Below are 15793 nucleotides of genomic sequence, written 5' to 3'. Positions count from 1 at the left end.
GTTGCGAGGAAAGACACCCAAGACATCAGAGAACTGAACTTTGGATGTGCAAAAAATTTAAGTGGGAAGTGTGGCTGTAACATGTTAACCACAACAAAATAGCATTTTAAAATAAAACACTCAATAATACTGGGACATCATTTTTACAATAAACAGCATTATTTATTTGCAAGAACAATGCCTGTAAGTGAAGCATTCAATAAAAGGGGCAGTTATGATTCCAATCAATAGTGTAATAGTCACTATGATAATGACTTATTTGAAGCATCACATTTCCCACTGCACTCCTAACTAGCTTCAAAACATAAGCGAAGCCTTGCTCAAAATACTGCCTGGATGCATTCTCTATATTTAGTTAACACATACCTCATTGATAGAGGTTAAACTTCTTGTGAAAGCATCTGTTATGTTCTGCCTGAGAAAGAAGTCCAGAGTACAGACTCCTAACCAGCAATTCATTCCTGGAAAATCCACAATCTCTTGAAGTATACAGGACTACCACAATCCTAATTCATCTCTATGTAAATAAGCCATTTTCTAACAATAAAGTATTCTCCACAATCTATGACATTATTAGTTTGCTTCTTTAAAACAAAAGGCATATATTTTCAGTCCAGAAAAAGAATCATGTCAGATACAGCCTAATTTGGCATCCTTAATAGTCACACAATACCAGCTTTAAAACTCACAAATTAGACGATTCCTCCAATGTTGATGGATGAACAATTGCTCAAGTCATTGTAAAAATTACAAGAGCATTACATGATCTTATATTGAAACTACACTACACATTTGGAAGCTAATGTGGTTGCTTATGGTTTTTTTAAAAAATCCCTGCAGCATTACAATACAAATTGAGCATATATTGCTAAAATGATACCTTACGATCTGGCAACATTGCAGCCCCCATGTGGTCAATATAGACAACCACTAAAAAACTGCACTAATTTTCTATTTCCCACCTCCATTGCAACATGAAGACACCAAGTGCCATGCGAGTATATTACATCACTGTTACTGTGTTGTATCATAAGCAATAGTTTGTTTTCATAGATAACATTCACATTTTTAAATATTTTAAAATCACATAAAACACAGAGTATAAATAGATTCATGACAGAATTCAGCTGATTACTAAATAATACATTTCAGAGAATCTGGCCAACTCACAATGGATAACTTTTTCATCTATTTTCAAAGATTTTGTTTCTAAAAAAGTCACTTTTTCAGTTTGAAAAAGAATGTCACAAAAGGCTCAATATTTATTATCTTCTTCACTGTGGGTAAAAACAGAATACGAATTTAAAAACTTATGTATTCAAAATCTCAAATCCATTAGCCCAACGTTAATGGATGAATTGCCTGTGTTTCAGTCATTTTAAAATGGCAATAATTCATTGAATAGAATCATAGAATCCTGACAGTGTAGAATTCGACCCATCAAGCTTGCACCAACAACAATCCCATCCAGGCCCTGTCCCCATAACTCCATATACTTACTTTGCTAACCCTTCCGACACTAAGCAGCAATTTAGCATGTCCAATCAACCTAACCCGCACATGTTTGGAGTGTGGGGGGAAAAGCAGAGCACCTGGAGGAAACTCATGCAGACACGAGGAGAACATGCAAACTCCACACAGAGGCCAGAATTAAACCCGGGTCCCTGGTGCTGTGAGGCAGCACTGCTAACCACTATGCCACCGCGCTTATGCCACCGCGCTGTCCAGTATTGTATCAGATAATCTAATATTGAAAATGTACCGAACACATGGACTCTCATATAATGCATAACAGGTCAACAAGGTGACCAGTTAAGAAATATATCTTAGGAAAACTAGATGGAGGCATTTTTGTAAAGTTTAACCACAGGCTGCAAAATACACACTACTGTACTTCCTCTACTTGGAATTAGTGCATAAACTATGAAATATTTCAAGCCCGTATATAGACTAGGAAGCAACAATGGGTTATTGTGGTTTTAATCAATCCAACTTGTGCAAAAATGTGAACATTTGATGATTATTTTGTAATTGTACAATTCATCAAATTCAAAAAAAATCTGCAAAAGCAGCATTTATCTTTTAATGACAACATTTTCTAAAGCCCAATGTATTAGTATTTATTTTTCTCTTGCCATGATACAATTTTTAATCACTTACCTACACAGTTATCACAAAGGCTACAGTGAGAGGCACGTGGTGGCCGGAAGATTTTACAGGTAAAGCAATACTTTAACTTGACCGTCTGCCCATTAATTATCACTTCTTTTGTTCTGGGGGGAGGTCGATAACCACCTCCTGAACCTGAACCATTAGCGATATCTAAAAAAGAAAAAGAAACGCAATTTAAAAAACTTATAGAATTATGGAATTATTTTATTGAAACCACTTGGTGTGCGTTTAATTTATTTTAAAATGTAGAATGATATTACTTCTTCAAAAGTAAAGGCAAACAGCTATTGATGATCTCTTGTAAAACTTACAAGTTGATTCAGTCTATTTACAGACAAAAGGGATCCTGAGCTTTTAAATCTAAACTAAATTGAGAAATGAGCTATTTAAGCAAAATGTTTTATCCACCAACAATTTACTGTAATTTTGGCTGTCTCAAGTAAAATGAATCAGCAACCTTCAATTATAAGAACAATAAAAGATAAGAAATAAGGCCAAATGACTTCTCTGCTCTGCCATTCAAGAAGCTCATCACTGATAGGATCTTGACCTTCAACCCAGTTTCCCGCCCATTTCCCATACCCTCGACTCCCTTATAGTTCAAAAACTTATCCACCTCAACCTTGAACATATTCAATGAGCCAGCCTTCACTGTTCTCTGAGGTAAAGAATTCCAAAGATTCAGACCCTTTCAGAGAAGAAATTCCTCTTCTGTTCCACCTTAACTAAGAGACACATCAATCTGAAACTTTGCCCCAAGTTCTAATCTCCTTTATTAGGGGAAATACCCTCTTAGCACCTACCCTGTTAACCCCCAGAGAATCTTATATATTTCAGCAAGGTCACTTCTCATTCTGGTAAACTCACGAGGCCGAGCCTGCTCAACCTTTCCTCATAAGAGAACATCTTTTTACCAAGAATCTACCTAACCATCTCTGAACTGCGTCCAATGCAAGTATATATTTTCTTAGTTAAGGAGATCCAAGCTGTATGCAGAACTCTAGTGGCCTCACAAATTCTCTGTACTCCATCCCCCTTGAAATAAAGGCCAAAATTCCATTTGTCTTCCTCATTACTATGCTAGGTTTTGACATCTAGATCCTTTGTACCTGCAGCATTCTGTAGTATCTGTATTTAAATAATATTTTGATCTTTTCTCCTTCCTAACAAAATGAATTTCACATTTCCCCACATGATACTCCATCTGACAACTTTTTGCACACTCACTTAACCTACCTATAACCCCTTGTAGATTTGTGTCTTCCTTGCAACTTACTTTACCACATATCTGTGTACCAGCAAATTTCATTACAATGCACTTGCCATTTATCCAAATCATAAATATAGATCGTAAATTGTTGAGGCCCCAGCATTGATCCTTGTGGTACCTCACTAGTTATAGCTTGTTAACCTGAAAATGACCCATCGATTTCTATTCCATTTTCCATTACTTAGCTAATCCACTATCCGTGCAAATATTGCCGACGGTTCATCTCAGATGATAGGTTGCGTCTGGTGCTTACATTACTTCTGGGTTGAATTTCAAATGTCGCATCTCTGATTGGCTGGCAGTTTGTGGCAGGTGGGACTTCTATCTATGTTGACCTTTATCCCAGGGAATGTCCACCACTGTCAAGTACCTGATTGGCACTTAAAGTGCTAACCTTTCCTTCAAAGTGACGATGTAAGACTCATGTTGACTCTCCAGCAAGCAAGAACTCCCATTGCTTTCTTCAAATACCACCCTCCATATCTTTGACTTTGTAACACATTAGTTTCAGACCCAGGATTCTCACCCTCAAACTGAACGGGAAATTCTACCATGTTAAGATCACATTTGTTGAAGGGACCCTTTTTAAAAAAAATCATTTTATGGGATGTGGGTGTCGCTGGCAAGGCTAAAATTCATAGTCCATCTGTAGTTGCCCTTGAGAAGGTGATGAGCTGCCTTCTTGAACTGCTGCAATCCGAGGTATAGGTACACCCACTATTAGGGAAGGAATTCCAGGAATTTGATCCAGTGACAGTGAAGGAATGGCGATGTATTTCTAAGGGCGGTGAGTAAGTTGGAGCTCCAGGTATCTGCTGCCCTTGTCCTTCTAGATGCTAGTAGTCATAGGTTTGGAAGGTGCTGTTAAAGAAAACTTGGTGAGTTCGTGCAGTGCATTTTGTAGATGGTACACACTGCTGCCACTGTTCATCAGTGATGGACAGATTGAACGTTTGTGGACGGGGTGGCAATCTGGTGGGCTACTTTGTCCTATATAGTATTAATCTTCTTGAATGTTTTTGGAGCTGCAAGTGGACAGTATTCCATCACACGCCTGATTTGCGCCTTGTAGATGGTGGGCAGCTTTTGATAGACTGGTGGTGGTGAGTTACTTGCTGCAGGATTACTAGCCTTTGACCTGGTCTCATAGCCATAGCATTTATATGGCTAGTCTAGTTCAGTTTCTGGTCAATGATAACAGCCAGGATGTTGACAGTGGGGGATTCTGCGATGGTAATGCCATTGAATATCAAGAGCCAATGGTTAGATTCTCTTTTGTTGGAGATGGTCAGTGCCTGGCACTTGTGTGGAGCAAATGTTACTTGCCACTTGTCAGCCGAAGCCTGAATATTGTCCAGGTCTTGCTGCACTTGGACGTGGACTGCTTTAGTATCTGAAGAGTCATGAATGGTGCTGAACATTGTGCAGTCATCAATGAACATGCCCACTTCTGACTTTATGATGCAAGGAAGGTCATTGATGAAGATGGTTGAGCCTAGGACACTCTCTTGAGGAGTATCCGCAGTGATGTCTTGGAGCAGAGATGATTGACCTCCATCAATCATAACCATCTTTCTTGGTGCAAGGTATGACTCCATCTAACAGAGGGCCTCTCTCTCTCTCCCCCCCCACCCTCCCTCCCTCCGTCCCCCCCACCCCTCCGCCCCCCCAAGGATTCCCATCGGCTCTAGTTTTGGTAGGGCTCTTTGATTAAATACTAAGTCAATGCTGCCTTGACGTCAAGAGCAGTCACTTTCATCTGACCCCTGCAGTTCTTTTGTCCCTTTTTGAAGGCTGTGAATGTGGTCAGAAGCTGAGTGATCCTTGTGAAACTGAGTGTGAGCAGTTATTGCTGATAAGTGCTGCCTCATAGCATCTTCCATCACTTTACTGATGAGAGTAGAGTGATGGAGTGGTAATTGGCCAGGTTTGATTTGTTTTGTACAGGACATAACTGGGCAATTCTCCACATTGCTGGGTAGATACCAGAATTGTAGATGCACTGGGACAGCTTGGCTAAGGGTGTATCAAGTTCTGGAGCACAAGTTTTCAGTACAATTGCTGGAATTTTGTCAGGGCTCATAGCTGTTGCAATATAAGTGCCTCCTCTTCGAGTGCTTTAATTGTCCATCACCATCAAAGGGTGCATGTGGCAGGACTGCAGAGCTTGTGGAATTGCTTAGCTCTGTCTATTACTTATTGCTTATGCTGTTTGGCATGCAAGTAGTCCTGTGTTGTAGCTTCATTAGATTGACATCTCATTTTTAGGTATGCCTGGTGTTGCTCCTGGCATTCTTTCCTGCTTCCTCATTGAGCCAGGGTTGATCATCTATCTTGGTGGTATTGGTAGAGGGTAGATATGCCAGGCCATGAGGTTACAAATTGTGGTCGAATACAATTCTGCAGCTAATGGCCCACAGCGCCTCATGGGTTCCCAGTCTTGAGTTGCTTAATCTGTTTGAAGTCTATCCATTTTAGCACAGTGGTAGTGCCACATAACACAACAAACATTATTTACTTTTCATGAAGCCACATTGACTGTTTAATTGTATTGTGATTTTCTGATTGTCCTGCTACTCATTCCTTAATGATGAATTCCAGCATTTTCCAAATTACAGATGTTAGACTATCTGGTTTAAAGTTTCCTGCTTTCTATCTCCCTCCTTTCTTCAAGAGGGATCTCCTTCCATACTGAAATTTCAGAATTCTATGAAAACTCTCCTTCATTGGTACAGAGCTCAGGGAGAGGTTTAGAAATGTTGATACTGAGCACAGTTGAGATCAATTTGTCCCATACTGCACTTTGTGTGATTTATTGATTTGGTTCAGTTGGTTTGCGCTGTCTGATTTTGATCTGTGAAGTTCAAGATCAGCTGTACCTGATTTTCCAGAGTTGCCACCGTCACACAGAACTAGTGTTCAAGTAAAAGGACAGGGATTGGGCCTGATAACAGCAATGTCAACTGGGGTGGGTTAACTGCACATTGTGGCTATAGTTAAACAAGATTACTACCAATCACAGTAAGTAGTTCAGAAAGAATAAAGGAGCTATTGTGCTAATTGGTGTGCTAAATAAATAAGGGAGCAGACTTGCAGGGAAATTACTGACAGGTGCATGAACAATAGAGTAGTCATAATAGGAGATTTAAACTAACTCCGTATTAAATACAGCAGGCACAGAAAAAAAGTTTAAAGTTTATTAGTGTCACAAGTAGGTTCATATTAACACTGCAATGAAGTTACTGTGAAAATCCCCGAGTTGCCGCACTTAGACGCCTGTTCAGGTACACGGAGGGAGAATTTAGCATTGCCAATGCACCTAACATGCATATCTTTCGGACTGTGGGAGGAAACTGGAGCACCCGGGAGGAAACTCACACAAACATAGGGAGAACGTGTAGCCTCTGCACAGACAGGGATGCAAGCTGGGAATTGAACCCGGGTCCCTGTGCTAACCACTGTGCCACCCAAGGGCAGGAGAAAGGAATTATTGAAGTGCGTTCAGAAGAATTTTCTTGTTTAACCTGTTTCCTATCCAAAGATGAAAGGGGCATTGCTGGGTATGATTCTGGGGAATTAGGTGCGTCAAGTGGAGAATGTCACAGTGGGGGATGAACACTTAACTGGATCAGGATCAATTTCAGAGAGTTAAGGAGGCATATTGCCCAGGTCATTTAGAGTCAAAGACTGGCAGGCAGAAATGTAAGAGAGAAATGAATGACATTTAAAGGGAAGAAAGGAAAGACAACAAAGCCAGAACGTACTGGATTATGAAAGTTAGAGACTAGGATGATGTACAAAAAGCAGCATATGGCAGACATCAATTTGATAATACAAGGGAGAATCGGGCTGAATAAAAATCAAGAGGTGAAAAGGAAACTAAAGGATAAAGAGACAGTAAATTAACAGCTGACGCAAATGGGAATTCAAAAGTATAGGCACATTAACAGTGAAGCAAAGGTCAGTCAGAGCAATGGTGGAGAGTCCAAATTGGAAAACTGCCAGTGGAGGCAGAAGGCATGGTTACGATATCAACTACACATGTGCTCAAAAAAATACAAGCTTTGAAACCAGGATGGGTACACCCAATAGAAAATCCAACACCTCATCTACTCAAGACAACAGTTTGGACACATACCCGACTGGCTAATAAACCATAGATCCCAACACATTTACCTCCTTTGGGATAAAGAAAACTTTTCTCTAATAAATTTATTTTTACAACTGCTTCACCAATACAGCAAATTCTTATCGTCATTTTAAAAGAAAGCTTATTGCATATGTTTTTGTCATTTTCCACAATTAGACACATCTCCTTTACAAAATCATGTGAGCTTAACTACCAACAAATCCAAACAAAAGTATTAATCAGGATTACCAGGATTTAAACATCATAAAATTATCATAACTCAGTCTTCCTTCTCTTGAAATTTTGGACAGGATATAAGCATTGTGTATGTGGTATGAAAAAAAGCAATTTTTTAGTGTAAACAGGATGTTACATCAATTCCAATAAACCAGTCTGTGGTTCTTCATTCCGAACCTTTCTAGGAACACAGGTGGGTTGCAGTCTCTATAGATTAGTAGCTCTCTGGATTGTGGGTTACATATATTTCAAACTATTGAAGAGCCAAAAAATGAGAAAAGCCTCTTTCTCAATGGTCAAGCACTCTCTCTGGTGCGCATTAAACTTCCTAGTGAAGTAGCTAACTGATTGGTCCATACATCTGTCTCATTGGCGTTGATAGCCACCGTGAATGGTTGATAGTAACACTTGACCTTGACCCATGAAATGTCTAAGTAAGTGATCTCGGAAAACTTAATCTTTATAAATCCAGGGATTCCATTTGCCTTTTTAACAACATTGTCATCTTGTCCAGCATCTTTAAATACCTGCATACATGCACTGCCAAGCTCTCTCTGTTCCAGAAAGTCCTTTAAAAGGTATATTTCGAAACATGTATATATTGTTTATTTGTTCTTCCTTACAAAATGTAATACTTCACACTTCTCTGCTACAAGACCTCCTTACTGGTGAAATGGCAGGTGCAACTGAACGCAGAGCGGGTTGTTTCCCTGCCCGAGTCAGAATCATAGAATCCTACAGTGCCATTTGGCCCATCGAGTCTGTACTGATCACAATCCCACCCAGGCCCCATCCCCATAACCCCATGCATTCACCCTAGCTTGTTCCCCTGACAATAAGGGGCAATTTAGCATAGCCAATCCACCTAACCCGCACATCTTTGGACTGTGGGAGGAAACCGGAGAATCCAGAGGAAACCCATACAGACACGGTGAGAATGTGCAAACTCCACACAGACAGTGACCCAAGCCAGGAATCGAACGCAGATCCTTGGCGCTGTGAGGCAGCAGTGCTAACCACTGTGCCACCCAGAAGCTCCAGGTTCAAGTCCCACTCCAGAACCTAATGACCAATAAAGTGCATTCTGTAGTACCTGTTAATTCTCAGATACTTTCGACCAGTTTGCTTACTCTAACGTTTTACCCCGGTGTCCTTATTTGCAAGATGGACAAAGGACAAACGCAAGTAAAGATTCAACAAGTTTATTAATAATAACACTATTAACCCTTAAATTACCCACATAAAACAAGAGGATACCCCAGATTCAAGTATACTACCCGTAAAGATGGTTTGGTTGAACTGCAGGCCCGATTCTCTGAGTCCCTCTGGTCCGTCGTCACGAAGGTGAGTCTCGATGGCAGCTTCTTCCTTCCTTCTTCGGTCAGTCTTCCGAATGGGCAAGGCCGTCTCCTTCATCGAGTCTTCGCTCCAGTGTGTCTCAAAGTGTGTCCCTTTATCCCCCAGCCTGCTTGCCTTTCCAGAAACTTCTCTGGCTTCCGGCCAATGAGGTTCCAGGAGGGGGTTGCAATACCCAGTGGGTTTCTTGATGTCTGCCTGACAGGACACCAGGGTCCGCCCCCAGGTGTCCCACCTCCATGCTGTTACTTACGTAAAACTTGTTATCAGATAAGGTATCTACAGGAACTCTTGGTGACAGAAAGTCTGGCCCGATCTGGGCTTCTAACAATAGGCCGGTGCATTTCAATGAGGTGCAATGGTCTCCTGCTAAGTATCAGTAGATTGTAACGACCTTTGATGGGTGGTTGATGGGTCAGGCGCAGACACGTTGTGTATTTGTACAATTGGCTTGCCTGAGGTTTGACTGTGTTTGATTTTAATCTGCCCAATTCTTTAATTTAGGATATCCAATTTTATCAGCCTTAAAACTAGGCCCTGTTTATATCACCACATTCCCTCCTCTTGACCCAATGAGCGTCAGCGAAACGGATCACACAATTCTCACCAAACCATCTCAACAAGCAAGTACCCCGAATCTGGGGTTGACAGTATCATCCCTAACCCACAATAGTACCAACAAATTTAAATGAAGTAAAATAATTTAAAAAAACAATAAGAAACAATATATCAATCGGGTATATACAAAACAAAGCAATAAACAGTACAAAATGACAAGTGACTATACATATTAAATATAGATGGGAGAGGATTAAGGCTCTTGATTGTAGAGCCTCTCCCGATGTCGGATGGCCCTTGTCGAGTCCAAGTTTTGCAGAAATTCCTTCTTCCATCGGGTGTGGGGTGAACAACATATATCCGGGGTATCGTAGGCTGATCTTCTGGTCTTTGGTTGATGTGGTGTCTGTGGTTCAATCTGAGACGAGGAGTCCCAGATAACAGAGAAGTATGTCCATCGGGCGTGGGGTGAACCACATATATCCGGGGTATCGTAGGCTGATCTTCTGATCTTTGGTTGATGTGGTGTCTGTGGTTCGGTCTGAGACGAGGAGTCCCAGAATACAGAGAAGTATGTAGTTCATTCTGGGGAAGATCAAGGTAGCACCTGTTAATTCTTATTAATACCTGATTCTCTTTTCCTTTTCTTTACTAGAATGTCGTATGACTCCTCTCTTTTAAAAAAAACAAAGAAATAAGTAAAGGAATAATAAAGGCCCAATAGTGTCATACGAAGGTTGGTCGGCAATCAGTGTTGATGGGGTTGAGTGGGGTAAGGAGTTTGCAGAGCGTGAAAATAAAATGTTGGGTCTGTGGCATGTGTCCTTGTTGTTGGAGGACTATGGCACAGTATAATAATAGATTCTTCACCCCACAACCAAACTGTGGTGTGTCGGAAGATTATGACGCAGTGTAACGTGGGCAGATAAGAAACCCTTTTCAATTGGGTGACGCGTGGAGTGGATGGATAAAGCTATTTACAATCTGGACTGTGACGTCCTGATTCTTTCTTAGTGGAGGGAACCTATGTGGGCGGGCTTTGGCTGCCAGGTACCCACTGCATTACCACCTCTGGTAGTGAACGCCGGGTCAAACGGTTCTGGGAGTCCCGGTACCAGGGGCGCCACAGGGGGTAAGGTTTGGGGTTCCCCATCCTTTCCGTCGGGGTCCCCTGGGCCGGGGTTTTATTCCTGAAGCCCTGTAGATTGGGGCAGGGACCGAGGTTGCGTGTGCTGTTCCTGGGGATACTGGGTGGGGGTTGATAACCTGGGGGACAGATTGTGGACTGTGGTTGAGGTCCGGTGCTGTGGGGTGAGGGTTGGGGCTTCCTTGTGACTCAAAGACTCCTTCCAGGGTGACATGGTATTGGTGACAATTTTGCTGGGAGCCGAATGCCTTCATTTGGTTCACATGATAACACCCGGCTTTCTTGTGGTCTACCATGACCTTGTATACCGAGGGGCTGGCCTTATCTACCACTGGATAGGGGCCGGCATATTTGGGGGACAAGAACATTCTAGACTGGAAGACTCAGCATTATCTGTTGCTCAACCTCATATTCGATGGGTTTTACCTTACCATCAAAATAGGCCTTACTTTGCTGCTTCCGTTTGCCTATCTTAATGGCTGCAGCCTGTTGCGCAGCCTGTATGTTTTCCAGGATGGCTCTCACGGCATTTTCGTGGGTGAGGGCCGTGACTTCGGGCCCGGACAGATCCAGCCCGAGTAAAGGTTCAATTCCTCGCATAGGTCGCCCGGTCATGAGGACATGGGGGGTGAATCCGGTGGAACCAGATACGGAATTGCGCACTATCATTAATATGAAGGGAAGGACTTTGTTCCAGGAGTGATTGTTCTGCTGAACGGTCATACGGATCATATCTTTGAGGGTACAGTTCATCCTCTCTACTACACCGCTAGATTGGGGGTGGTAAGCAATGTGGAATTGTTGCTTTATCCCGAACAATTCCATTACGCGTTGCATTACTTGGGCAGTGAAGTGAGTGCCCTGGTCTGAGTCGATGCTGCGGGGAAGGCCCCACCTAGTGAATATGTGCTGCACTGGGATGTCAGCTGTGACCTTGGCTGGGTTAGTGCGGGTTGGAAAAGCTTCCACCCATTTACTAAAAGTGTCTACGATGACCAGGATGTATTTGTAACCTCCCACTCCGGGCGGTAGGGGACCAATATAGTCAATCTGGAGATTTGTCCAGGGACCTTCCACAGGGTGAGTATGTCTCAGTTCCCCTTTGTGGGCATATTTATCAGGATTGTTCTGTGCACAGATGATACAATTATCGACGTAATGCCGCACATCCTGTTCTAGGTTTGGCCACCAACACAATCCTTTGATTTGCTCATTTGTGGTTCCTGCCCCTTGATGGCCCTGGACATCGTGGGTTTGGAAAATGATTTGGTTACGGTCCCTGGTTGGGACCACATATCGGCCGTCCTTCAGGACAAGCCCATCCTGTATCAATATTGCGTTTCGCCATTTTTCAAAGGAGGCGGGGTTTGCCCCTTCCTGAATTTGTTTCAGGTCCTGGTCACTGCTCTGGGCTTGTTTTAGGTCTTCAACCTTGGTCTGGCAACAGTCACAGCTTCAATTCGCTCTGTAACTATTGGTTGCCAAAATTTCCCCTCTCTAGCACCCTGTTTGGCTAATTCACCCACCCTTATGTTCCCAAGTGGGGAGGTGCGGTGGTGGGCCTTTACTTTAATTATGCCATACTCCCGGTCTTGGGCAGCCTGGGAAATAAATCTCAACAGTGGGGCTGATGGTAGAGGTTTCCCCATCTGCAGATATGAATCCCCTTGCTTCCCATAGGGGCATGAAGTCTGTTAAACTGTTGCAGACATACATACTATCGGAGTGTATGTCCGCGGGTGTGGGGAACAGGTCAGGATGGCTGACTACGTATGCTATCGCTGCCAGTTCTGCAGCTTGTGCACTCATGTGTGCTGGAAGTTTTAAGGCTAACTCCCTCAGGGGCTTGCCTTCTTGGTCTTCCACGTATATCCCACATCCTGTCTTCCTGTTTCCCTCTTCCACCATGGATGACCCATCTACAAAGATTTTTAAACTGTCCTGAGCCTGGGTTTGGCTGATTCCCCTGGCTCCTCCCCCCTTTTGTTTTGGCAAAAATGGCCCCTTGGGGTCTTTTATTTCCGGAACCTAGCATTCATGGGGCTCCCCGCGGTAGGTTAGGTTGTCTGCCAGGAATGTGGGGACCCGGGTGTGTTTGACCGCAATGTCTTGACCCTGGACCCTGTAACATGAGTGTCCACCGTGCAATACGGTTTTGACTAACCGTCCCATCTTTAATTCGGCCGTTCAGCAGTAGTTGTATGGGGGTGTGTTCTGTAAGTATAGTGAGGGGGTTCAAGCTGACTATGTAGTTAAAGCGGTGCACTGCCCAGAAAACTGATAATAAGGGGGTTTCGCGCACCAAAAAACTTCGTTCAACCGGAGTTAGTATGCGGGAAGCGTAAGCAATTGGGCAGAGTCGTCCGTGCCGTTCTTGGAGGAGCACGGCAGCTAGTGTGCTGTCAGTGGCCGCTACTTCAAGGGCAAAGGGGAGTTCAGGGTTGTAAGGCAGGGGCTTGTGCAAGGGATTGTTTGAGGTCTGAGACTGCTTGTGTGTGTCGCGCAGTCCAGACCCACGGGGTGCTTTTCTGCAAAAGTTCAGACAGGGGAGCGGCTTTAGTGGCGAAGCCGTCTATGTGGTTGCGGCAGTACCCCACTAAGCCCAGAAAGGAGCGCAGGGAGCTCACGTCCTTTGGTAAGGGAAGACATGTTACAGATTCGATTCGCTTCCTTTCTATCTCATGCTTTCCCTCAGTCACTACTGTACCCAAGTAAGAGCCCTGTCGTCTCATGATCTGGGCTTTCTTGGGATTTACCTTTAACCCTAATGTAGTGAGGAAGTTCAGGAGTTCATCCAATAACTTTAGATGTTCCCCTCTTGTTTCAGTCTGTAAGAGGAGATCACCTACGTATTGTACCAAACATTCTGGTTTGGAGAATCCCTCCAAGCCTTTTGCTAGGCGCTGGTGAAATATGGAGGGGGAGTTATGAAAACCTTGTGGTAAACACGTCCAGTGTACTGTTGTCCCTGGAACGTGAAGGCAAATTTGTATCGACAGTGGTGATCTGAGGGAATTGACCAGAAGTCATTACTGATGTCCAACACTGTGAAAAGTTTTGCCTGTGGGGCTTGTTTCATCATGGCTTCTGGGCTAGTCGCCACTGTGGGGGCTGTGAAGGGGGTGGTCTGATTTAGGGCTCGATAATCGATTGTGAGTCTCCAGGAACCGTCCGGTTTCCTTACCGGCCATATTGGGGAGTTGTTAGTGGAAGCAACAGGGCTCAGGACTCCTTGTTTTAATAAACTGCTAATCACCTTGGCCACTTCCCCTTCGGCTTGCTTAGGGAAGCCGTACTGTCTTTGGGGTTTAGGGTCAGGACCTTCTATGATTACCTCCCCTGTTTTTCGGCCGCAGTCATGCTTGTGACTGGTGAATGCCTGTGTGTGTTTGGCTAATATACCCTGTGCTTCGGGGTCTTCCGTCATTTCTGTGGGCCTGATCCACAATTCTCCAAAAGTAGATATTCGGTCTACGTATCTGCTGGTGGCCACCTCGACTGGGGATTGACAGGTGGTTGGCATTTGCCAAATGCAACAGTTAGCGGGGTCAAACGATAGGTTGCATTTCCTCAATAGATCGGACCCTAGAGTGTGCTCTGCCTCTGGGTGGAGTTTAACCAAGATAGCTGGGTGATGACATATTATATTACCCAGTCAAAATTCTAATGGCTCTGTTTCCAAGCCTTCCTGTAAATGTCCCGTAAAGCCATTTAACATTATTATTTTCCTGGTAGGCCAAGTGCAGCGGAGGTCACGGGATGTGTTAAGAGTGGTACGGGATCCCCCTGTGTCCCATAGGAACTCGATGGGGCGGCCTCCTACTTTGCCTTTTACAAGGGGTCTCCCTACACTATCCCATTCAGTGTTGCAAACCCAAGTTGGGGAGGTCTGACACAGTCATGCTTCCAGTCCGGAGTCTAATTGGGGGTAGAGGCTGAAAGGGGTGTCGGAGGCATCCACCGGGGTTGTGATGCATTGTCTGGCAGGTCCTTCTAATGATGTGGAGATGCCGGCGTTGGACTGGGGTAAACACAGTAAGAGTTTTAACAACACCGGGTTAAAGTCCAACACGTTTATTTGGTGGCAAATGCCATTAGCTTTTGGAGCTTCTAATGACATAGGTCGGGGTTCTCCTCTGTGAAATCGTTGGGGCGGTCGTGGGGTCTGGCTGGGCGGGGCTCTGCATTCCCTGGCAAAATGGCCGATCTGGCCACAGTCGTAACACTGCGCTTGTGGGGGTGGATATCTGGAAGTGGCTTTGTCTTGTTCCCTGCACCTGGGGTTGGGGATTATATTGGGGTTCTGCGCGGGGCTGCGGGTTTCTGTATCGATGATTGGCAGGGGTATATGGGGGTGGGTGCCCTGAGTTTCCCTGTCCCCTGTTTCCACCTTCCCCTTCGTTACGCCAAACTGGGGCTGGGTCTGTGTGGATTGGGTTCATCTTTCCGTGTTTTGTGGGCTTGGGGGTGTCTGTTTGTCTGACTTCCCGTTCCCACACACGAGTCATTTTGCGGATGGCCCAGGCTTGTGTGTGTGTATTATCATCGGGATCAAAATTCTCACAGGCTTTCCGACTCCCCTCGGTGGCGTGTGCTATCAGGGTCCGGATCCACGTGGGCCGGTGGTGTGCATTTAATTGGACTTGATTTAATTGGCTGAAAACCGCAACAAATTGGTTCTATAGTCGGCCAGTATAGGCTGTCGGGCGCTCCCCTCTCTTTTGTTGGCAGTTGTTTAAGCCTTGTACCGGGTCATCCCTATTGTAGCCTATGGAGGCCAGAACGGCCGCCTTCATTTCTGGTAGGGTTCCCCGGGCCACGTTCTGGGGTTTGGGTAGGGCGGAACGGATGGCAGGACTTAAACATAACAGAATAAGTTTAACCTCTTCTGCCTCGTCTAGACTGTTTAAAACACGATATTGGG

The 15793-nt window shown here is 44.1% G+C and overlaps 1 protein-coding gene across 3 annotated transcripts in view; it reads right to left on the bottom strand.

Moving 5' to 3' along the window:
- Positions 1-15793, bottom strand: part of zdhhc14 (zDHHC palmitoyltransferase 14) — a 264960-nt gene that overhangs the window by 114843 nt on the left and 134324 nt on the right. For all 3 annotated transcript variants that reach the window (XM_078229978.1, XM_078229979.1, XM_078229980.1), the window contains exon 3: positions 2161-2322. In XM_078229978.1, the coding sequence (XP_078086104.1) occupies positions 2161-2322 (162 nt within the window). The remainder of the gene's footprint in view (positions 1-2160; positions 2323-15793) is intronic.

Source organism: Mustelus asterias, chromosome 15 (assembly GCF_964213995.1).
Source record: "Mustelus asterias chromosome 15, sMusAst1.hap1.1, whole genome shotgun sequence".
Taxonomy (NCBI): domain Eukaryota; kingdom Metazoa; phylum Chordata; class Chondrichthyes; order Carcharhiniformes; family Triakidae; genus Mustelus; species Mustelus asterias.
This window is presented reverse-complemented; position numbering and strand designations above follow the sequence as displayed.